The sequence below is a fragment of the Poecile atricapillus genome, chromosome 2 (genome assembly GCF_030490865.1).
Source record: "Poecile atricapillus isolate bPoeAtr1 chromosome 2, bPoeAtr1.hap1, whole genome shotgun sequence".
Classification (NCBI taxonomy): domain Eukaryota; kingdom Metazoa; phylum Chordata; class Aves; order Passeriformes; family Paridae; genus Poecile; species Poecile atricapillus.
The window spans coordinates 39298746-39324246 of record NC_081250.1 but is presented as its reverse complement, the minus strand read 5'-3'; the positions used below and the strand labels follow the sequence as shown (position 1 = coordinate 39324246).

The window sequence follows — 25501 nt, the reverse complement described above, 5'->3', positions numbered from 1 at the left end:
GCGTTACCTTCTGGTTCTGCAAGAAACACTCTTTATCTTGCCAAAAGTAGAAAAAACCACAGCCTACAGCTCAGAGGTACATGCAGCTGAAATAAAACTAGGCTGGAACAGATAACTTACTGTCCCCTCTAGGCAGATGCCATTATTTTCCATAATCCCTGTGCAGCACTTAGATATTAGTTTAATAGGTTCCTTAGAAACTGGCAGAGTAAAATTATGCTAAATAAGCAATATTTACTAAAAATTCTTCTGATCCTTCCCTTGAGGCATAATTGAACATTACAACTGACTCCTCAAAAGTGGCTGTTCCATTTCCAATCCCTTTACTCCTTAGGAAAAGCATTTTGCAGAAGGAAAACCTTTAAATTATTGCTCTTCCTTTGAAACGATTCTCTGATTTGTCTACTAGCTCAGATGCAGTGCTCCTACTAATCCTTCCTTTTGAGACTTTACATTCTCAATAATTCAAGGAGTGGAAACAGGCTGGACTAGGTAGGTCCTTTGCATTTCACACAGCAGAATGAAAATTACTAGTTAAGAAGCTGCATGTGCTGATGCATTTTTCTAAGCTTGCAAAAAAAATCTTACTATAATATTTACGGTTATTTGTATAAGTATATATATATACACTTTTGGTGCAAAGTATATAAAACTGTGCTTTTTTTTATGTGCTGGTACCTAAAATTACATGAATTTTGGGCTTTGTACACACACCGGTTAGACCTAGGAAGCAGATGCTAAGTATTTTGGCCACAGCATTTTTTTCAAAACGGCGAATAGGTTTGCAGTACGCAGGGTTGTGTGTGTTTTATGTACAGAACGGGCTGCTGTGCTGTGTGACCCTGTATGAGGACTTCACACGGTGATGCTCAAATGCAGGATAAAGATCTGTGAGCTGTCCGAGTTAAAAAACTCCACGGGCCGATCCCCTGAGCCCAGAAGAGGGCAGTGGATTGTAAACACTCTCCTGCTTGGGGCCCCGGGACTTCCACCCTGCTGCTCCTGCCGGAGGTCGCAGCGAGGGCGATTGCAGGGATCAATTACGGGGCTGGCGGAAAAGGGGGCAGCTGCCCGCCGTACCCCCGCACACCTGTCCCCCCCTGCCGCATCACCTCTTCTCCGCCCGCGCCATCATCCACCTGGAGCACCAGGGAAACGGGACAGCCGTGTTCTTCCAGTCCCCAAACCAATTCCCCTGTGCCATCACGGGGAACCGAGGCGTCTCCCTGCCCGCTGTCGCAGAGCGGGAGGGTGGGCTGAGGGAGCCCGTCGCTGACCCGGCAAATGGGCGCTGCTTCGGCTCCATCCCCATCCGTATCCCGATCCAACCCCTCCGCCTCCCCTCACGCCGCCCCCTGCTCGTGCGGCAGCGCCCCCGTGCGGGCTGTTCGCGCCCTGTTGCCACCCTCGGTGACGTCACATGCAGCCTCTCCTTCTGCCTTCTCGGATTGGCCGGCGCTCCGCGCAGCCTTCCCGCCTCCAGCGCGCGATTGGCGGGCCGGCCCGTGATTGGCGGGCACAGGGCGCGGGGGGAGCAGAGGCCCGGGCCGGCTGTGTGGGGAGAAGCGGCCGCGGCGCGGACGCCGAGCGGGGCCGGCGCGGTTGTTTATTGTCTACGCGCGGTGTCTCGGCGGCGGCGAGAGGAGGGGGAGGAGGCGACGGCGGGGGAACGGCACCGGGCACCGGGACGCAGGGTGGAAAGAGGAGGGGAAGAAGGAGGGGGCCGGGCCAGCTCCGGCTGTGCGTGTGTGCGGGGGGCGCGGAGCGGGGAGGGGGAGGGTCTGCGCGGGAACGCGCGCGCACGCGAGGGGCGGGAAGGGAGGGAGGGAGTGAACGAGGGAGGGAGGGGAGGAGGGAGGGAGGGGGAGATTTTTTTTATTATTAATCTGTTTTCCGGGCCTTTGTGGCTGCGGGGGGGGACGGCCCGGGGGTGAGAAGGAGGGCGGGAGGCAGCAGCGCTACGGCGGCGATAGCGGTGGCTGTTGTTGCCGCCGCTGCCGCCGCGAGGCGAAGGGACCGGCCCGTCGTCCCTTTAAACTAGCGAGAGCCGCAGGCCCGGCCGGGCCCTCCCTCCCTCCTCTCGCTGCCTCCCCGCCGGCGGAAGGGGCGCTTTGTGCGGGCCCCTCGGCCTCCCTTCCTCGGTGCCGGGGCGCCGGTGAGGGCGGGAGAGGCGCGAAGGGCGGGCGCGGAGCGGCCCCAGGCGCGGTGTCGGTGCCGGCCCTCCCGGCCGCCTCCAAGCGCCCTCGCCTCGGCTGAGGAGAGACGGGCAGAAAATGGCAAAGTCTGGAGGAGGAGGAGGAGGAGGCGGCGGCGGCGGCAGCGGGGGACTGACTTGGGTGGTAAGTTGTGGGGCTGCATTTTGTTGTTCGTGGGATTTTCTACTCGTGTTTTATTATTATTATTACTATTATTTCTGTTTGCGTCCCTTGCGTGTATGCAAAGAGCGCGGGTTGGCTTTGAAAGGAGGGAAGAAGCTGAGGGTTGGCGTGGAAAGCGAAGCGCTGTAGAGCCGCCGCTCGGTGGAGGGCTCCGGGGTAGGAGGAGGAAGCCTGGGCTTGGAATTGCTGTTGCAGAAGGGTAGCTTTTATCCCTGTGAGGGGCTTCTCGGGGTCCTGGGAGCCGTAGGGAAGAGGTCAGTCTGTGAGCAAACAGGTGGAAAGCTCCTGTGGGGAGCGGGTGGGTCATCAGGGCTGTCTTGAAGTCGCTGTCCTCCTAAGCGAGGTATCTGTCTGTCGTCCCGCTAGAGTTGCAGGTATTACCTCTTGTCCCTAGAGCAAAGCCTTTGCGGGCTAGCAGAGGGTCTCTATGTTGATCCCATTTTCTTTTCCAACTATGTGAAAGGACAATACCTCAAGTTCCCAAGTTTCAGAGACAGGAAGCAGGCGCTGTCTGCTTGCTATTCCATCTTGGCATTCAACTTCATCATCTTCCAAAAGTTGTAACTCTGTAACAGACCCAAGAAAGGGGGTGCTTTACTGCCTTTCGTGGATTGGTCGGAAGTATTAAGATTAGAGAGGGTGCTGGTGATAACTGACTCTAGAACTGGTGAATCCTTTTGAGCCTCCTTATAGTCCTTTGAGAGTACAAGCCCTGGCTCCCAGTGCAGAGGTGCTCCCCTCGCCAGTAGTAAGAGTGGATGCTCTCAGGTTTTGGTGAGACCTGAGAGAGGAAGGAGGAGCCAAGGTGACCTGAAGGGTCTAGTTCATCCCATCACTAACTCCCCTGCCTTTCTCTTGCTCAGCATAGATGGGTAACTTTAATGTTTAAGCGGAAGACAGTACATCTTGATGGAGAGGTGGTGAGGTATCTTTAATCAGACGTGTGCTTTACAGAGGTGGAAACTTTTAAAGTTAAACAGAATAATAGCTAACTTGTTCTTGTCTACATCTTGGAGCTGTTGAAACAGAAGTATTATTGGAGTGAACAAATCCTGTGTGTTCTGATGGTGGACTATTTCCATGGCTCTAATTACTGCATTTTATGTTGGTAATTCTCCTTAATTTTAAGGAGCTGGCACCATGGAAAGGTATATTAAAAAAATGTGCAAGTTTCTGGGTGTGCCACTTGAAATCAGACAGTTTAGGCATGGGAACATGTCTAAGTTGAGAAGCTAAAGTTATTCTTTCTTTCCACAATACTTTGCAATCTTTGTCAACTATGGTCTTTGGATGGCTCCTCAGAATTAAGATTTTACCATCTAGGTTTGACCAAGTAATTGAAAGTTTTACAGCTCATACAGAAAACTGCAGAATGAAGTGTGAAAATTACTGAATAGGCATTTTTATGGAAACGTGTCCTTAAATGTAATGGGGTTGAAATTATGGTGAGTCAACAGTTTCCTACAACTGGAAATGATCAAACTTTTCATTCTCTAAAAGCAGTAAAACTTAAAAGTGTTTTTGTCAACTCAAAGTAGTTGTAGGGAAATAATCGGATTTTAGTTAAAGCTATGTTCATTTATTTTTTTAGAAAACAGTGGGGCATTCTTTCTTTCTCTCATGTGCATTTTAAATGGTGAAGGTGGGATTTCTGAGCCAACTCCTAAAGCCAGACCTGTTCCATGTCAGCTGTAGAATACTGGCATACAAAAGAGCAATATTGTTGTAGAACTGAATTGGATGGGACCATGGCCAGTGTGCCAGGCTGGAAGAAATGTTGGTTTAGGTGGTTGTTCATTTGTAGATGATCATATGCTATCCTTGAGGAGGGTGAGAGGTACAGAGGTAGGGACAGAATAGTTTCAGCTGTATGGCTTTAATCTGCTTGCCATATGTCTGCTGGATATGAAACCATTTGCAGTTTGGTTGTACGTCGTTTTGAAGCCACCTTGATTTCTTTAGAATTCTTGCTAGTGTGTTGAAACCACTAGGATGCTTCTCTGTCTGAGTAATGTATTCTCTGTAGTTTGTGGTTTCTTAATAAAACCACGAGTTAAACAATTGTATGGTAACAGAAGAAAGTCTGGCTCTAAAGATGAGGAAACACTTAAAACTGGTGGGATGTTAATTTATGTTTCAAACTAGCAGATCCTGTGTATATAACATAGCTGTTCACATTTTAGTAAAGAGTTGTGCTTGTAACTTCAGCTTTGGGTGTGATTCAAGAGCATGCTTGTAGGTAGGAAAGAATTACATGCAGTTATGAAAAAGGAAAGGTACTTCCTATAATAGAGAATTTACCCTAGAGTGAATTTCATAATGAGACATCATATAAGCATCAGTTGATACCTATTTTTACTTTTAAAAGCAAGAGGAGTTAAATGTTTATGGAAACAAACAGTAAGTCATCTGCATTTTCAACTGTAACAGAACTTGAAGAAATATAAGTTAGGCACAATTACCAGTGATGGAAACACATGAGAGTATAACAACTAAAAATGTTTATTGGGAACGTAATTTAGCATTATTTAACTGAAGACAAACCAAGATAACCTCTGATTTATACAATGTATTTGCTTGGTTTTTTAATAGCTTCCTTTTTTTTCTTCATCTGGCTGATTGTTTTCTGAAATCAACTTGAAGCCCTGCACTCTGGTACAAGGTGGAGTTTTAACAGACTAATATAAATTACTTTTAGGGGGTAATCTCCACGTGTCATTCATGAAAGTGTTAAATTGTATTAAGAGTTAGTTACAAAAATATGGATTTGTAACTAGGAGAGTTTTCCTTGGTGCAATGTAATGACATGTCCTAATGCTAGGAAAACTTACTGTGAACAAAAGAAATAATTCTTTAGTGTCTGTGTGTTTAGGACCTACAGAAAATGAATTGTAATGGCACAGTAATAGCACTTTTTTTTTTTTTTTTTTTTTTTTTGTAAATATGCCTTTTATAGTGGAAGTGAAGTTATTGCAAGTAACACTTTGAAGTGCATTGGTTCTGATGCAATGGTAATGCCCACAAAACTGAGCATTTCAAATAAGCAACATTTAATCACTTCTGTCAGTGTTTTCAAGACTTTCTCCTCTACCCTAAGAGCTATATGAACTTGATAAATGGAAGCTGAGAGTGCTGATAATAATTTAGGACTCTGAACTCTACTTCTACTTTCCTGTCCTTGGTGAAAGGGACAGGTTTTGGGTCTAGGAAATGCTAGCTTGAAGTGAATATATGCCAAGTGTTCATGTGACTTCTCTTTTGAAAAAAATATCATTAATATCTGCTCCTAGATGGAGTGGAAATATATATATTATTAGTAGATTAGTATTACTATTATGAGTAGATGGAAATATTGCATATATTTAGGTTATACTTGTTTGAATAAATGCAGTAGATGTATATTGGTAAGTGAAAAGAACCAGCCTTTCAAATAATCTAAATTCAGACATAAGCACCTTTCAGAAGATTCAAAGTTTACTTTGAAAATAACTTCTAACTTAATACTGCCATTTTTTAAAAATCTGAAGAATGTATGTAATTGATAAGATAGTAGGCTCAATTTATTTTTTTTTTTAAAAAAAAGCTCCAACAAATAAAGCCCACACTAGTCCTGTTAAAGGGACCTTGTCTTTCTTTTACTGTTCCATCTGAAATCATGTACTTTTAACTTTAGAAAGGGATGACTTCCAGTTTGATTTGGCTTTTAATATGTTCTGAGAGGATTAAAGCAAGTCTTCCTTTTGAATAATGTCCAATAACTTCTAGTGACGTTATTGCATATGCATAACCATAATTCACTGGTTATGGCTTCTGCACTGGGCGGTTTCTAACTTTATGGGCAGGTTTCTTGTGTCTGAAATCTGAACTGGATCTCTGCTGCCCCAAGGATCTGCCCATCACCGCTACACTGAGCTTTGACTGTTCCTCTGATTTGGGAGCAGGGGCTTTTGGATGGGAGCAACACGGGAATTCCCTTTTTCTGCCAATATAGTGCTTGGAGGGAGGGCGTTGGGCTCTGACAGCGTCCCCAGGAGTTGCATTGCGTTACCGCTCTATCACGGGTCTGTTTCTGTAAGCTGTCAGGGTTCTGCCTGCCTGAAGTACAAACAGTTGGCAGATATGGTCAGTAATATGACCAAATCGTAATAAAATCTTGTTTTTTGAAATAAGCATACTGTCATAGAGGTGAACCAAGGGTAAATAGTCCTTTATCATTTTTATTTGCTGTTCATTACTATGTGCTGTTCATTTCAACGGAGGAGTAGGTGATTGAAGTTCCTACTCCTGAGTCCATAGACCTCTTTAGTTGCCTCTGCAGACCCAGGTTAAAGCTCAGAATTAGCTTCCTGTTCTTTCCATTAGTTTATCTGGATCAGGCCTTCTGTTTCTCTGCTGGCTGCAGCTGGGCCAGGACGCAGTTGTCACATATGTAACACTTGTTACATGTGCTGTTAGTTTGTCTTATCTTTCCTCTGCTACACTGTGGTGTCTGCGGAACAGGCGGGGCATGGTGGAAAAGTCTTGTGTTGTTGCCAAGCCTTGTTTCAGTGCTCTTCTCTTGCTTTAATATAAGTGTCTGTCTTTTGCTATTATGGTGACCAGAGAACTGGGAGGTTTTTTGTCCTGTGTGTCCTTACCCTTCTTCCCCCTCCCTTTTTCACAGCTATACAATGAGAGGAAGGTCAGACCTGAAATATTTGCCCCAATGTATTAATATTAATATTTACTTTTACTAAACAGAATGCGTTTTGAGCTATATAGTTCTGTCCAACAGTTGAGGGGAAGCAGCATTCCTTCCTGGTCTTGTTGTATTCCTGATTCCACTGCCTTTAAGGAAGCAGTGCTGTAATGAGATGTCATGACTCTCCTAGATATTCTAGCACCAGAGGGAAATGCTTGTGGCTCAGTTGGGCGAGTCAGACACAATAGTTCTGAAGCGGGATTCCTCAGATGTTATGGTTTGCCTCCCCCCAAAAGAAAGTGGCTGCTTCTTATCCTACCCTCCCCACCACCATTCATTAAATACTTTTGTAGTCCAGTCTTCTTGTCAGAGTGCTGAATAATGCAGGATCAAAGAAGTGATAGAGGTGATATCAAGTGGAGGCTTGGTACTGGAACAGGATCGGGGCCACATCTTTGACAGCAGCTGAGCCAGTCCCACAGCTCAGTACATACATCTGCACCCTCTATTCTGAGCTGGGAGGAAACCTTGTTCTGGCATAGAGTGATGAATGCATAGGAGTGGGGAGCTAAATTGTAACCAAGTCTAGGAAGGAATGTATATCTCAGGGTTTGGGGAGGAATTGATTTTAGAAGGTTTGTGGGCTATTACTTTAGGAGTTTGGTGAGGAAAGGTGTACATTGGAGCAAATGCACTGTGTTAATGTTCGACCCGTGAGATTTGTGTGTGTGTGTACATTTAATTTCTAAGGTGCCTGTGTTGTATTAAAAAGTAAGTAATTACTTTATTTGGACAGATAAAGTAACCTTTCCAAATAAAAGAACATGTAAGTAATCTAAGATAGACAGCTTAGGTCTGAAAAAATTACTGATTAAATTTAGTGTTTCATTTGCATTGACTTTATTTTTCCAGAGGTTTTTACCTTGCATCTAGATTGTCTTGTGTGTCTATGTGCAAAGGCAATCTGCAAATGCATGTTTATATTTCAGTTAATGAAAAGCATATTAATGTGATTCATAGCTGATGGATGGGAGCAATTCCACCCCTGGGAGTAAGATATATTATAGAATGTATATATAGAAAACTTAAGAATTAAAACTATTATAGAAAACTTAATTTACTGTTTCAAATGAGGAAAATTTCTTGCAAGCCACCCACAGTGGAAATATTATTCTGCGTTGAATGTTTTCAAAAGCAGACTGAGCAAAAAAATTATGTAGTTCTAAATGTGTATAACTGTGTGAAGACGTCTCTTCTGAAAATTCCATGCTTGGAAACATAGTGGTGTCTTCTCAAGTACTTTTACTGTTACACAGGTATCTTGGAAGAATTCATTTTAAGGCTTATATTCCAGATTTAAAGTAAATTCTAAATCAGGGCATAAAAAATGTTATTACATAACTTTGAAAATAAATACTAAAATTTGATGTATGTTTTAAGTTCTAGCAATAAAATCAAGGTGTCAAGATCAAACACCAAATATTTATTTCTATTGCAAATATAGAAAACTGTTGCACATGAGTAAGTGATAAACCAGCTCTTAATAATTTTTATTCAAAAGTGTTTCCTAGCTGTTTTCTTCAGGTATTTCAGTAACGAGTACTCAAAAATTTGGTGTGAAAAGCAGAAAAATATTCTTCTTCCCCCTGACAAGGGAGCATCAGATCTGCTGTTTTTAAAATTTCAATGTGATTGCAAGTGCTTTTACTCTTATGAACTAAGTCCTTTTAAGCTGTGTTTTGAAGTGAGTTGTTAACTTTTTCTATGATATCAGCTCATCTAGTTTCATTTAATAAAGCTATTTTAATATCCTGTCTGTGTCTCAATGCAATTCCAATTTACATAGAAATACATTTTGCCACTGAAAATAAAGTACTACTTCTATTTTTTTTTTATTTGTGAAAGTGATAAATCTGTGTGTTTGTTACACTATGCACATCTAGCAATTTTAATGGGTTTTTTCAACAAGTAGGAAAAAAGGGTGTTAGCCAAGTTAGTGTAAAATCTGCTTGAGCTAGAACACGTTTGAAGGGTTCAGACCTAAACACCAGACCTATCTTTTCCTTTGGATGTACTTAAAAAAGCTACCTTAAAGCAAAAAAAAAATATATATATAAATATGTAAAAGAGGATTAAAATGCTTAAACTACTAATTTTTTTTTTCCTGATTTGTGAAGTAGAATTGCAGCTGAGATATTAAACAGTCTCCTCTCATGGACCCCACGTCTTGATTTCTTTTGCTCTTCTTTGGTGAATGAGTGGGCCTAGTTAGTCTTGGGCTTCCTGTTCCTTCTTCAGATAATAGAAACTTGTGAGAAAAGCAAATGTATGAAAAAGTGGGCAAATGTCTGTATTAGTGAGGTGCCAGAAGCTCACACCATCTTTCTCAATCTTTGAAGGAATCTTTAAGGAGAGAGCAAGAAATAAAATTTTCTTGTCATGACAAAATATATAAGATAACACTGAGGAGTTATTTTCCTATAAATCAAAAGAAGCTGAGATAAAGTAGAGGAAAAAAAAACAATAAAAAAAAATTCTTGCAACCAGATAACTTGATATGTAATGTTTCTATAAGAGCAGTTAGAATTCTGGGGTCGTCCCCTAAGCAGGGCATCTTTACTTATGAGAAATGGATAGGGTGAGCTTCACTGGAGATATTTCCAGCTGTGTAATCCATGGTAGCTCTGGGCTGTTTGGAATTTTTAGGAGCAATAGTGTTGTAGTGTGTGAACATTTCAGCCCTGTGTTTATTCCCCAGTTGTGTGCCATGATATAAAGGCACAAGAATGGCAAGATGTCTGGGGAAAAGTAACTTTGTCTCAGTCCAGCTGATGTAGAGAGTTCTGCTACCTGTAACAGAACGCTGTTACTCCATGCGTCAGCACAGAGCTTTTTGTCGGCTGAGGTAGTTTTTTGTCATACTATGTTTAGTGATCCTAACTTAGTGTTTTCCATCGCTCTTGTGTAACAGCATCATCATGGGAACGTTGAGATGTCATGTCACAATCTTGGAGTAAAAGGGAGGCAAGTTGCTTGGATGAGAGTGGTTGCAAGAAGGGAGGCGGTTATTATTTTTTGGTATTAAGTAGATGCAGAAGAGGATTTTTCTTAAAATCTCATATAGGAGACTGAAAAAGCATGTGAGAAATTGGCTGGGGGCAGAGGAAGAGGTTCCATACTGGTTTGCTGGGGAAGACAGAAGCAAGTGGTCGAGATGCTCGAGAGAAAACATCTAAAATTGTATCATGTTAACCTGCCCTTCCTGGTATTAGTTAAGTCTTTCCGAATATGCTATGTAGACTTTCTTCTTTGATAGCTGAGTGATAAGCATACATGTCAGGTAATAGGTGATGAAAATGCAAAACAATTTAAAAATTAATCTCCAAATATATTTGAAGTTATTTTATGAGTCTTTTATATGGTACCTTTATGGAAAGGTTGATTCTTCTGCCTGACAAGACACAATTCTCAAATAGCAAATTAAAGGGTACAGTTTTGATGATCTTCAAGATTGTCAGCACTTTTAATGAACAGTCCTGAAAGATTTTTCCCTAATGGCTTCTGCACGAATGTTGTGGGAGGATGAGTGGCTGAGGAAGAGAAGGGAGTCTTAGAACAGCATTAAGTCATTATTGACTCATTGATGCATCTGTTTTCTTCCTTCTGAATTGCTGTCAATGTCTGGAACACCAACCCTCTGTTCCTTTCTTATGGAATTTACTACAGGATTGAGACTAGAATTTGCAGTATATTTATGAGGCTTATAAAACATTTCAAGGCTTGTAAAGTCTCCAGAGGAGGAGTAGATGTTGCATAGTAGGAACTGGGTAATTAAACTCCAGCAACTGTTTTTTAAAGGAACACTGGATTCATATTTATCTTAATATGGCAGAAAAAAATAGATTTTTAAACTAGAGAATACCAGAAAATGTGGCTGTATTACCATAGATGCTTCTAATTATAAAAAAGTAGTTTTTAGTGTGGACAAAATGTAGTATGGGGTATTGAATGTGTAGAGTTTGTTCAATGTTTGAGATAGTTTTTTTTGGAAGGAAAAAGGAAAAAAGCTTATTATATGTGGTTTGTGTTAAGTAAATATGTTGCAAGTAAATTTGTTGCTTTTCTGTGGAAGGTTCCAGGAGCAGACTTCTAATAGTTTCTGTTGATTGTATTGCATTACTTTTTAGGGCACCATGTGTATTAAAAGTATGAAAATCCCATGTATCACAGTCAAGGTATTTTAGTATTTCAATGCAAGGTAGACAGGCAAATAACATAAAGGTATGTTATTATAAACAATTTCTAATAAACTGATAGCTGTTACATTATAGAACATAAAGCTGTTACATTTGTGAGAGTTTAAGGATTTGCTTCTCTTGTTCAGCAGGGGATTGCTTCCCACTGAAGAGTGCAGTTGGATAAGTAACCTCTGAATGATATTTGGGCTCTCCTCTATTACTAATGTTGTGTGACTGGTAGTCCTGAACCTGACTAGAAAAGTCTGGGTTTGGGGTGCTCTGTGAAATAAAAACTTCATGTATGCCAGTTAACATGAGCTCAAAAACTACCCTTTTGGGTTTGTTCTCCCCCTGTGCTGTCTTGCAGCATGAACATCTTGAAAGTTGCCTTAGTCCTGCCCAAAGTTTTTCCTAAAGTTTGCTTGTTAATAATGAGGATGGGTGAGCAGGGAAAAAATACCTTGCAGTGTGATATGGGTTCAAGCTGGCCACAGAACCCAGAGCAACTGAAAGAAAATATCACAATGCTGATGTGGTACTTGACATACAACCTGTGTGGGTTTCAAGGATTTTGTTTTTCAGAAACAAAAATCTATCAGGTTGTGGCAAGTAATCCTTGCAGCTGGGAAATGGAAATGTGCTGGGAGTCTGGAATACTTTCACAGTGCTCAAACTAGTGATGCAGTAAAGTATTAGGAAAAGGTAAAGGATATGCAAAACACTGAGTTATAAAGTGCAGCAGATACTGATAACCTGAAGTGCAGATGTCAGAACTTCTAACTTTTTGATTTCTTGGCTAGTGGAGCTCTTGTGTGTGAGCTGGCTGGTGAAACAGTGGACCAAACAGATTTGGTCATTCTGTCACCAGACAGCTTCAGCCAGTGGTTCCAAAGACCACTGTTATCAGAATCTGTAAGAAAACAGTCATAAGGTGTCCTAAAGTATAACATTAATAAATTCCTTTTTATGTTACAGTATTTTTTTCTCTTGTTTGCCTCTGAATTTTAGCTGAAAATAAGAGATTCTTAGAAGATTAATCTGTTACCACATCATCCATGGATGTACTTTTTGATACTGTGTGAGTAGTGAAAAATTCAGTATTATAATAGAATTTGTCAGTGGATAGACAACTAAAAAAATTTCAGACCAACAGAAAAATTTAGCAATAAAATTCAATTTAATTGTCATCATGCAAGGGCAGATGCTTTTAAAGAACATAGAAAAGATCAGGATCTGAATGTATTGGTGGTTGTGGACAAGCCTGTGCCAAATAAAGCATAACTGTTGCTGTACTAACTTAATATGACTGAAAGTGAATTCATATTTGAAACAATATACATAATTTTCTGGTTCATAGTTACAGTGAGCATACATATTTGCACAAAGGTGTTATTCTTCAAAAAGAATGGAGAAAGATCCCTAAATTTTTATTTAAACCTGGTGTGCCTCTATGTTGTGTATTAATAATCCTAAAATAAAAATGCTACTTTTCTGAATCTTAGATATTTACTAGGAAGATGAAGCTCTGTAATTCCAAGGGTGTCATTCCATTGTGCAGCTAAGCAATCTAGCAATACCTGTTGAAAAGTGGGGGTTTTTTTAACCATATCATCCTAGTTGTATGTTTCTTCTCGTTTCCTTGCACCACTAAGTTATCTGATTCTCTAGAAAGCTCGTTGAGAAAGGTGAGCTAGTAGACAACGGATTGCTTCTGGTTGATGAAGAATGGGGAAAAGCTATGTTTGCTCCCTGAACCAGATTGTTGTGAGGTGGATTTGATTCCACTGTAAGGAATGGAGGAGGGAAGAAAGAACTTTTGCCCTTTTGGCAGCAATTAATAGTTTAGGTTTTCTATAACAGGGAAATTTGACCATTCTGAAGCTATTCCATTACCAGATCATCATCACTAAACTCTACATAATATGATGCTCTCGCAGTCCAGAGTGAAGTATCAGAATCAGGGGATTTTGAAAAAAAAAAAAAAAAAAATTAAAAAAAATTTAGGAATTTAAAATGAACAAATGGATTAGTCTCATTGGTGAGACTAGTTCTGGGTGAATTTTCCAAGAACTCCTTTCCATGATTAGCTTTGGGAAGGATGTGATAGAGAGATTTAGTTCATGTCACTAATAGTATGCAACAGTCTATGGAAATCTGCTGTAGTAAAAGGGAACTGTTACTTTTGTGTGTTTTCATCTTGGCAGGAGAGCCCAACCATTTGTTAAACACAGCAGGAGAGTGGTTTATTTTGAAACTCCCTCCAGTTTTGTTTTCATGGTGGGAGGTATTCTCAGCCAGAGCTGTCTTTGGGAAGATTGCAAAATATTTAGGTAAAATTTTATTCCTTGACTATTTTTCTAGGGCAAGAAGAGGCCATTATGATCCAGTATGGCACACTACAGTCAAGTGCATGTTATCTATAGAATCCCCTAGTAATTATCATATTGCACCTATACATTTGTTTTTTTGGAGGTATAGCATATCTCCCTCAGAAGAGGTAGTTTTGTTTTGAACTGTTTTCCCTGGATTTCATTACTTAATTAACTTCCCAAGGTTTTACAGCTTAATTACACTCAAAATTTAATGTCTTGTCCCACTAAATGTGCTTATCTTACACTTTATTTAAGGAAATGTAGGACACATGGCATGTACTTCTCTAAATTGTTATGTCCCAGGGCTGCATTTGCCTATTCAGGAGTATGTATCAGGAGTATTCATTATATGGAGTAGTTTTATGCGTTTAAGGCAGAAAAGACAGAGCCAAAGGGAAGGAAACTTCTTGTTCACCTACATCTTCTCTTCTAGGCTCACTTATGCCTGCCTGCCAATGTAGAAAATGAGCCCTTTTTATGCCTATTACCTAACAAGGGTAAGCAGGAATGGGCAGACTAAAGAAAAAATGGTTTGTTAGTGTTGTTGTATGGAGATATTTTGCAGTGGAGGAGAATAAGACAGTGACCAATACAAAATTAAGTTTGTGTAAGTGAGGAGAGACATTAATATTAACATCTTTCAGGTTCTTCAACTTTCTATGGTGTGGAATTCATCTACTTAAGTAAGAGTAAAGCCTTCACTTAAAGTAAGGAGTCAAGCCAAGGATGTATATTCCAGATATGGCAAGTTTGAAAGTGATGATGAAACCTGCCTTCTTTGTTGTAGCTTTACATGTTATTGTGTCTTTTGATAGGAGTAGCTTTTCTCTGGTGCTGCCAAACTCTCTAGTTTGAGAGTGTATTAAGATTTAGCTGTATTAAGTACAGCTGTTTGCAGCATAATTAAGCAAACTCAGCACAGTGGCTCAAAACACAAAGGAAGATGACATGACCCAGTTTTCATTACAAAAAGACAATAAAAATCTCTGACTTAATATGGATATCATACATGCCTTGTTATACACAGAAATGTCAATGGGTGAGAACATAACGTGGAAAAAAAAAGGAGGTAAAATGTGAAGAAATAAGATGCCAAAGCAAAATATGTGAGTTCATGGGTTGAATGTAGACAGTAAAAGCCTTGTTGCCAAACTGTTGTCTATCAGTGGCTACTTGAGTTCTGGCTCTGGAGATCACTAAAGGAAAGAATGACTGCAGCTTTCATACATTAGTGGATAAATTCAAGGCAAAAGCTACTTCAAAAGGGAAGCCCTTGCAATCCTTCTGGGGAGAGCAGTTGCCATGATAATACCTGGTTGTGACAGCATGCACAATAATCGTGATGTGGTAACCTGTGCAGCAATTGCTGTCAGCTGAGAATTGGAGTTTTTCTATCCAGTTGTCACTCTGCTGTGTTAAAGAGCGTGTAGAAAGTTGGCACCATCAGAGGTCACTGTATGAAGTATGACTGCATATCTTTGAAGAAGGATGAACAATGCAATAAGTTGTAGCTTTCCAAACTGCTTAAGCATGGTCCTCCTGTTGACTTACCCATATGTGTGTATTTGTCATCAGTCTGGAGGGTTAGAAAGTCCACAAGATTAGTAAGAATTTGTAAAGTCTTGAATATCACAAGAGCATTGGGGAAGTCATAGGCTGTGTCTAAAAAAAATAATAAAAAGTTGGCAAGATTAAAATTGCAAAGCAGACCTTGAACATTGGGTAACCTGTAAACAAACAAGCAAAAAGCAGTCTTACTGTGAAGCAGAAGACTTAAGCCCTTTGTGACACTTGGTTAATTCTCTTTAGGGGTTTTCTCATGAAACAACAGCTGGTGCTGTTTTGAGAAGTGTTATTGGAGCTTTAACAATACGAAGATCTTTCATACAGGACAGAATACAAAAGGCATTCTTGAGACAATTCCAAAATATACAGCAGAGATTGTCAGTTAAACAGCACTGTGGTTAAGTGCTTGCCTATTTAAAAAAAAAAAAAAAAAAGGCGGGGGAGGACTTTCCTGTTGCATTTATTTGTATTTTAAGTAGTAGAAATTCAGAAGTTGAAAAGACTTAAATTTCATTTTGGTTTTTTATCAAGGAACACAAAGTGTGAAGACTGTGGGAGCTGTTTGTGCCCATAGATCTCCATCCTGTGTTTGGTGATGAAGATTCTCTTTTTTGGAATGAGTTCTAAGCATCACTTGAACTCTAAAAATGTCCATTTGAGATGAAGAGATTCAGAATTAGTTTTCTGGGTACAGCACAGCCCAAAATGCTTGGCCTGGGAAACTGCAGTTCTGTGGACTTCTGATCCCTGCATACCTGAATAATTATATTCATTTGTATGGTTGAATACTTTTGGGCTTTTGCTTTTATTCTTGTGTTTCAGTAGCATGTTAAATAAGTTCTGAATGCTTATAATGCAATGGTTTTTACATGCAGAATATGTATGATTCTTGAAGGGTTGCATGAATAAAATCATACATCATGAATGAAGTCTGCCCTTCTCTATGACAATGAAATGAACATTTAAGTTGGCATACTTTGTGATGTCTTAAAAACTGTAGCATTAAAGTTCTTTAAGACTACTTTTTTCCTTTATTTAATTTTTTTTTTCAAATCATTGAGCAGAAAGAAAATATGTTATGCTGATCCTTTGTGTATTTTTCTCCCTTCTTAAATCATACATTGTCTTCCAATGAGTGTGTGTGACAATAATGGACATAGATGTCCCAGGGAGCAGAGTGGCAGAAGATCCTTACTAATGCTGGCCTACAGCAAACTGTAAGTGTCCCCAGGAAGGGACACTTCTGCAGGGCTAACTCTGTTTAGGCAGCAGAGTTTGTTTTGGTGTGACCTCCCTTGTCTGTCAACGTGACAACGATTTGAAAGTAGCATCTCCAGAGAAGATAGTTTTGATACTCTACATTTTTTACTGATAAATTGGAAAGTATAAACTCCTCTAAACTGTCAGCTGCCAGTTTTTCACTGGAAAGAAGAAATGCATTTCCTAGCATTGTATTAAAGGCAGTAGCCTGTAGAAATCCCTTCCCAACATTCTATTCTGTAAGTTTTCCCCACTCTAGAGTTACTCGGTCACTATAAAATAGACTTTTACAAATCTTCTGACTCTTACTCTACTTGTCCCATAGCATTTTTGCTATTGGAGGTAGGAAAATTGTAGCCTAAATTTTTAAGCTAAGGTTTAAGTTCTCACTTTGTGTTAATGTGTTTGCTGAGTTGGGATGCGTGGTTAGATCGCAGTCCTCACACTGGACGAGCAGAAGCATTTTGGAGAGCTGTCCTGAGAATACAATACTGATATACATGTCAGCTGAAGAGCTATCATGGTACCTGCCTATCACAAACTTCCCTGACTGTAAAAACTCCTTAAAGCCTAAGAATTGTGAGCAAACAAAACAGTTCTGTTTGAACAAGATTTTGATGGTCTTTGCACCTGGAATTCTTTTGCATTCATATAAATTTTGTCTCCTCTCTTCCATTTTTTCCATCACTTATTTAATCTGGGAAGTATTATATTATTTTCCTGCTAGCGAGCGGTCCCTTCAGAACAAGTGAGCATAGTAAAACAGTGTTAACAGAGCTGTGGGAGCAGTAAGTGAGCTAAGGGTAATTCCTATGAGGTATGATGTCAAAGATGGTAATAAAATAAAAAAATATTTATATACATGTACACTGAAACTCATTGGAAGCCTGGGCATCATTCACATAACTACTTCAATGGAAAAAAAAAAGCTATGTTTCAACTATCGGCAGTGCTTCTTTAGTAACAATTTTTATTCCTCCTCTTCCATGTATCAGTTTAATGTATTTATTTGCAAAGTTCTGTTCCTTTTCTGCTTGCTTAGTTAATCCATAGCTAGTATTTTTAGGGTGATGGTGACAGGGTTATCACAGTTTAAAACCAAATAACTGTGAAGGCTAAATTAACTTGGATACCAAAGCCCTCTAATCACCCATGTGATTTTGCAACTTCCCTGTTTGGCAGAAAATGAGATAGACTCCAGAAGAATAGTCATGAGAGCTTGTGTTGTTGTTCCAGCTCTGCTGCATGTAATCCTGATGCCAGATTGTGAGGTTCCCTGGGTTCTTTCCTCTTTTCCTCTGGATGCTGTCAGATACAGGAGTAGTAATAGAGAGTTTTATTCTCATTTGGCACGTTCAGGTATACTTGTGGCCAAATAATTGGTTGTTGTCATCACTGGTGCACACAGTCTGCCTCTCTCAAAGTTCTGGAAGTATGTTTTCTACAATTTGCATAAATAAACTAGAAAAATGTGATCTCTAAATCTGGAGGAGAAAGGTAATTTCCCATGTTATGAATAGAATTAAATGCTTTATTCTTGTGCCGGCTTGGCTGGGCTTGGGGACGTGTAGAGGCATCAAAGCCTGAGTACTAGAAGCTGGAGAAGATAAATGAGATTAATATGTGGAGAGTTGTGTGCTGTAGGTTGGTGTTTGGCCTTTTTGATTCTGCTGAAGTTGTTTGTGTGAATTCAATATCCTTTGCTCCATTTTCCTATGGATTTATGTGCTTTCTTGCCCTTTGCTTTCAGTGCTATCTGAGGCTGCAACAAAAGCTAGATCGAAGGAGAAGTGATTACACTTCCTCTTGGCCACAAAATTTGCATGATGACTGGTTAATTGAGGGTTGGAGTTTAGTCTATGTTTACTTTTTTACATAGGCACATACTGGAGACAGCTAAATGAGAGTGAAAAAAATTGCCTGAGTGGCAAGTGGGTTTTGTCTTCTTTATTTGTCTGGTGATGGTTTCTACTGGTCATGTAACACCTGCTTCAGAGTTCATAAACCCCCTCTGAGAGAAGGAGGCTATTTCAGGTACTGGGTGGGTGGGGACAGAATTTCTTATGTCTTCTAGCCAGGCAAATAAATCATGTGAGTTAAAGTTACATTTACTGGCATTTTTAAGATAATTCCATTATATAGATAGGAATGCATACTGTAAAATGTCATTACTAGTTTCTTTGTATATATGCTTTTACTGTCTCAGAATAGAGCCAGTCTATATTTGATCATTCTGATTAACCTTTTTTTTAATGTGGTTTTCATTCAATGGCAAGGAGGCATCTATCAGCAAAAAAACTGCTGAAAGTGCACCAAATCTCTGTATCCCACCTCCCTCCCCATCCCAAACTGAGTTAGTTTACCATAAAACTGTTCTTCAAAGTATTTTTCATAAAATCCAGACAGATTAGTCTTGAATTCTGTTTAAATTCCAACATCAGCCTATGTGATTCTCTCTTCTTACAGTCCTTGGCTTATTTCACAGAATCATAGAATGACCTGGATTGGAGGGGACTTTAAAGATCATCGAGTTCCAACCCCCCTGCCACCGGCAGGGACACCTTCCACTAGACCAGGTTGCTCAGAGCTTCATCCAACCTGGCCTTGGACACTCCCAGGGATGGGGCATCCACAGCCTCTCTGGGCAACCTGTTCCAGTGCCTCACCTCCCTCACAGCAAAGATTGTCTTCCTAATAAGTAATCTAGCTCTACTCTTTCAGTTTGAAGCCATTCCCCCTTGTCATTTCTCTATAAGCTCTTGTAAATAGTGTCTCTCCTTTCATCATAAAGCGTTCTGGGATTGTATCAGGTTTGATCACTTCAATAGAGAATGTAAATTATAGTAATTGAGAAGCCAGTAGGAGAGGCATTATAGTGTTTCTGAAGTCCTGCTGAATGAATTGTCCAGACTATAATGTAAAAGTGTGGTATTGCTGTTACCGTTTAGAACAGTATTCAGTGGTTTGGATTCAAATGCTTATGCACAAAATGGATGTTATAAATACTTAACCTGAAGAGATGGGTGCCTTTTGTGTTGTTGTTTCCTTATTTTGGTTTATTGTGCTTAGTAAATTGCTAGTTTGAATATGCAACAATTTGTAAAGGATCTGTCATGTAATCTGTTGATTTTTCTTTGTTGCAAGTTCTATCTTAATACATCTGAAAACTTAACATTTAAATTACATGACAAGTTTTGATTGTAATTTAAATCTCTGTCAGATTTTGTTTATGTCTCAAAAGTGACAGATTGAATGAGGTTGATTGTTGGTTTGGTTTGTTTTTTTAGACATTATTTGATAATCAGATGAATGCTTCAAAAAAGGAAGACTCAGAAAGCATTAATAAAAATGACACTTCAAAGAAGATGTCTGTTGAGAGAGTTTATCAGAAAAAGACTCAGCTTGAGCACATCCTCCTCCGTCCAGATACCTACATTGGGTCGGTTGAACCCTTAACTCAGGTAGGTGTCACTAAATTTACAGTCTTACTGGTTTTTGTTGTTTTAATGAGGAAATGTCTATTCTGGTTATTAAATAGATGCATCTCTGCTTTTCTCAGTATTCTAAATTAGAAAGTTAAAAGCTGTGGTCTTGTTTATGTATGCGTGTGTAGGAAGGGGATGAGATAAGACTTGCTGTAAGGCATTGAGTGCTTGGTTCATCTGAAAAGATATGGTCAAAAATGTTGAAATCCAGTCAAAACACAAACACTCTCCTATGTGTGTAAACAGACAGCTATGTGTGTATGGGTGTGTGCTCACAAACGTGCCATGTGCACACACATACGTATGCACATTTGTATGTAGCATTTGTTCTAGGTCCAAAAATGCTTTGGTCTGTTTGTTTAGGTAGAGAACAAAGAATTTAAGCTTCCTGCTGGCACTTTCTTCAGTTGTTTTTGTGAAGTTGCAAATTGCTTTGAACTTCACTGTCTGTACTGTTGGGAGTTCCCCGCCAAGCAGAAAATAATGGATTTTCATTATGGAATTCTTTGTGGCTACAGCTATAACTTTTGCACACTTCTGCTTTTGTCTTGTATGCCTGCAGTAATCAGACTGTAAGAAGAAAGTTCCTAAAGGAAAGAGAGAATCATAGACTGGTTTACCAAGACAGTAAATACTTTTATTTTGTTTCCATGTAGTTAATGTGGGTTTACGATGAAGATGTAGGAATGAACTGCAGAGAAGTTACCTTTGTTCCAGGCTTGTACAAGATATTTGATGAAATTCTTGGTAAGTATTTTGAACAATAATAGTGCCTTAGCATTATGGAGGACAAGCTTTTTTGAGTGCTCTCAAAGTACATCAACTTGTATCTAAGTTTAAAACCCAGACTTGAGTCCCGCTAAACTATAGGGCATGAAAATCTAGTGCATTCTAGAACTATAGAACAGTTCAAAAGGGAAGAGTTTTCAGCTGAACTTGGTAGAAAACGTAAATATTTGTTACTGAATGTCCAAACTGCATTGTTCTTTATGATCAATATTGTTGCAAGATTTTTAATCTGTGAACTGTTATTAGGGCTACAATTTAAAGTGACATTTGAAAGAAGATTATTTCTCTGAAGGAATGCAACTTCTAAGTTGTCTGAGATTGTTCACTTAGATCATCCTTTCATCAATCATTAGACTTCATCCTTCTGTACAGAGGGATAGTGGTGGTAGTTTCCATGGATCATATCTAGACTTCAGACAGTTTTAAAATAAATATGTATCACACTGCCATTAAAAAACACCATGGCTGAGGCACAAAAGGATTATTTTTAGAAAATTGTGTCAGTTCTCTGAGTTACTGTTACTTTCTGGTTGATGATACTCTGTTGGTGACAGACTAATCAGACAGTACAGATGACACAATAATCAGCAGTAGAGATGTGGAATATCTGAATACTGTGCTGTCTGATGAACTGATATTTTGGCCTAACTGACATGAAATCTTGGACTTCTCAGCTTTCATGAAGTTCTGTTTAAAGGATTGGTAGGATTACGTCATTAATTAAATTAGGGTCTACCGAGGTCAGTTTTCATGACCTTCATTAGGTTCACAACTTTTCCACATCTCTAAAATTGCTTTACTGCATTGCTGTCTTTGAGACAATAAGGACTATATCTTTACCAGATAGAAGATAACACTTAATATTTTTTTAGTATTAGTTTTAACTTATTACTTAATTTGATAAACATGGGAATGTTTATCAAACATTTAGTTTTATTGCTTCTGTTTTGAGTGCTACCTCATATATCTAAATTTTTTGGCCTTTCATATTAGGAAATGCCATATGTCTCAACACTTCCATATTGTCCCATTCAGAAGGAAGATCAGTATTCTGTATGGGAGGGAAAATGGAATTATTGGAGTACTTCACGGCTTATTGCTGCTTTATGAGGCGCTGATAAGTGCTCCACAGAGTGTGGTTTGAGAACTAGGGGATAGTGTAATAACATTATGAAAATGGGACATTTTAGCTATGCATGCTTTTGGGTAAAACTGCACTTCATGGTTTTAACAAAAGCACCTTGAAATATCTGATCTTAGACTGAGGTCCTTGTCAGCTGTTAAGATACTGTACTTTGGTGCTTTGGGGTTTTACGTTCATCTCTTTCATGGATGATGAGACAGATACTGGAAATGACTGTAATGTGTTATTTTCATGTTTAGTGGCCACAGTCACATTTCTGCTTCCTGTAGTTCAAATACCTGGCAGTGCAATTTAATTAAATTCTGATCAAATGTTAATTTCCAGTTATCCTCATTTTGATCCTAAACTGTGTAGGCTGTTAGTTACAAGTCTTGCAGGCTCTTTAGAGAGAACTTCTGCTGCAGTCAAAACACCCCTTAATGGATTTGACCTTTTCTGGTGGGTTTCAATGTGTAAACTGGTCTGGTGATGCATATAAATTTCTTGGGTTTTTCACATACATGCTGCAATAAATATCCAATCAAGAACAACAAGAGAAGAATGAAGTGCTCAGTATGTTAAGAACAGTTATGAACTCAAGAAATACACTTCCATATGTATTTCTGAGATGGTCTGACTGCTAGAAATAGAATCAGTAATTATAAGAAGGTTGAAAAATATCTTCTTGTAGGTACTTGGTTATATTTATATACTCCAGTGCTAAGATATGAAATATATACAAAGAGCTACCAGATTAAAAAATACCTGGACTATTGTAACTGGTGGTGGAATATCTATAAAATCAGTTTTACAGACCAAGAGATTAATAATTGCCTCTGAAGTGTTAATTTGTGCTACTTTGTTTCATAGTAAATGCTGCTGACAATAAGCAGAGGGACAAGAATATGACTTGTATTAAAATATCCATTGATCCGTAAGTAAAAGCTTGTTTTCACTTGCCTTCCCTGTCAGTGCTATTGCAGTTTAGATTTGTACAAATGATTTGACTAATGAAATTGGATTTCTTGAAAACAGAATATTTTTGAAATTATTTCCATTAGCTTCATATTTTAAAATGAAGAGGCGATTTAAAAGTGGTTAACAGTAAGTGCTGCCATTCTGAATTCATAGTAATTGCTTTCCTAAACCATTTGTTAATGTTTGAAACTTCTAATGAGAAGTTCATTAAATTTATGATAAATTGAAAGTTTGACAGTGCATAACTATAGCCAACCAGATTTCTTACAAATCTTAAATACCAGCTTTGAGATTTTGTAACACAATTTTGCCCTTCTTGAACTTCTGTATTAACTCCTTTAGCATTAGGATAAGATTGTTTGAATTAGTCATCTGTATCACACTGAATCTTCATATTGCAAATACATCATTACCATGATTTTTTGAAACTGAACACTTGAAAGGATAATTTCTGGTGAGAAGTACTGTATTTAAATAGGTGGTGATTGGGCTCCTTTAGTAGTACCTTTTCAGTGACACTGAACTGAATAATAAATTATTTAGAAAGCTAGATTTCAGACCTAACCTTTAGGATAAATATGCTAAGACATGATTTTTCTACTTTCATCATGGAGTGGGAGGGAAATGGTAAATGTGTAAATTTGCCTGACCTGTCCTGATTTTGAATTCTCTAATACTCAGAAACAAAAATTCTGTGTTAAGAGCTAGAATGATGCTAGGTATTGATGGATTTTGGCACTGATACATAAAGTCACAATGTTTATCATAACTCAGAAATAACAATTTGAAACAGATGATAGCTTGTCTGGATGGACTTCTATGAAACCTTAAAAGCTACGTCTCTAACTTGAGTGTAATTCTTTCACTGAAGCCTCAGGATCCTGTTGCAGTTCATGTTGACAGTGAAAGCTCTTCAAACAGATTTTTTTGGTTTTTGGGGTGGTTATTTTTGTCATATGAAATACTGTCATGTATGGACAATTAAGCTCCTTCTTCCAAGACATCTAATAAGCAAAAATAAGTGGAGTTTTTTGTAATTAAAATTGTTAGAGGTCTAAGTAAATGTGGTAAGGATATGGTCTTTTGCTATATTTTTATGTAGTTATTTTATTTACTGTGTTTAGACAGGAATGCAGAGACTGCATTAATTTGCTTAATGTCTTCACTGTTTTCTAGGGAATCGAACATTATCAGCATATGGAATAATGGAAAGGGGATACCAGTTGTGGAACACAAAGTAGAAAAAGTATATGTACCTGCTTTAATCTTTGGGCAGCTACTAACGTCCAGCAATTATGATGATGATGAGAAAAAAGTTACAGGCAAGGCTATTTAATGTGCTTAGTTTTATTCAGTTAAGACATTGTGTGGCTCTTCAGTATGCTTCCCCTTCTTAATTTTTTTATTTCTTTTCTGTTTCATAACAGGTGATTACTCAGTCACCCTTAATATAGCTCTTTATTAGAGTAAAAAGACTTAAAGGAAATATCTTACTTTTTCTTTTTTGATACCAGTATTTACAGAGAACTTTACATTTACATCTCTAATGTCAGTGTAAAAAACAATATACTTTTATATTTTAATTGTAATGTATATTTAAACACTTCTACTCCTGAAATGCAAGGAAAAATAAATTTTATAAATTAGGATATGATTTATTGTCCTAAATTTAAACTGGCCCTGGTTTGATTTTTCAAACTGGTTGTTTTTTTTCAGGTGGACGCAATGGCTATGGTGCAAAACTTTGTAACATATTTAGTACAAAGTTTACAGTTGAAACTGCTTGCAAAGAGTACAAACACAGCTTTAAGCAGGTATAGAAATGTTCAAGACTTCTTTCCTTTTTTTTTGCAGTAGTTACAGGTTTAAAATCTAACACTTATATTTCAGGAGTATTTAACAAAATGGATAATTTCTCATTCAAAGGGATGTGTAGAGTTTTCAGGCTAGGTTAGTTCAGTTGGTAAAAATTGGTATTTCTATTTGTTAGACTTTTTGAGTAAAATAATATTTTCTTTGGAGTGTTAGGTAACTAAAAAAAACCCCAAATTTTTGTTAAAACTAAAGTATATTAATGTACATGTGAAATGGAATATATTCAATTGAAAAATTTTGAAATTGCTGTTGTATAATTTGTGAAAAAAAAATCTTTCTACTTAGTTATACAAACATGGAAACAATTATCTGTGTAATTTTGTATGGTGTTAAGAGATTTTTCAGTGTTTATGTCATGAATTTAACTAGCCCCACATGGACTAGAGTGCATACTCCACTCTTGAACCCATTGCTCATTGTTGACATAAAGACCAAGGGCTGAATGTGTTCAGGTCTACTGTATATAGCTTTGAGATGGCCACTTTTCTAAGAGTTTAGAGGACTTTGACAGAGTATTAGATGCTAAAGTTCCTTGGCTTTACAGTCTTTCCCACCTGGAGGCTTTCTTCTCTTACTTTTTGGACAATTAATTAATTTCTGGTCATGCTATCATATCACTACATAAATAATACACTTAATCTGTTGTGCCTCTCTCTTAAAAAATGCAATATTTTATGCTGACTGCCAAAGGGCAAATTAATATTGGTTCAAGTGTACTTTTTGAAAATGACTAAATGCTCTATGACTTAAAGTGCT

At 38.6% G+C, this 25501-nt stretch overlaps 1 protein-coding gene across 6 annotated transcripts in view; it reads left to right on the top strand.

The window, feature by feature from the left end:
• Positions 1 to 1135: 1135 nt before the first annotated feature.
• The window catches only part of TOP2B (DNA topoisomerase II beta), a 59783-nt gene continuing 35417 nt past the window's right edge, over positions 1136 to 25501 (top strand). For 3 of the 6 annotated variants that reach the window (XM_058832577.1, XM_058832574.1, XM_058832573.1), the window contains exons 1-6: positions 1898 to 2339; positions 19783 to 19956; positions 20637 to 20727; positions 22763 to 22826; positions 24047 to 24192; positions 24587 to 24684. In XM_058832577.1, the coding sequence (XP_058688560.1) occupies positions 2274 to 2339; positions 19783 to 19956; positions 20637 to 20727; positions 22763 to 22826; positions 24047 to 24192; positions 24587 to 24684 (639 nt within the window). In that variant the 5' untranslated portion in view covers positions 1898 to 2273. Of the gene's footprint in view, positions 1741 to 1896; positions 2340 to 19782; positions 19957 to 20636; positions 20728 to 22762; positions 22827 to 24046; positions 24193 to 24586; positions 24685 to 25501 lie in introns of those variants that run through there. The other 3 variants (XM_058832575.1, XM_058832578.1, XM_058832576.1) reach the window with 3 other exon arrangements.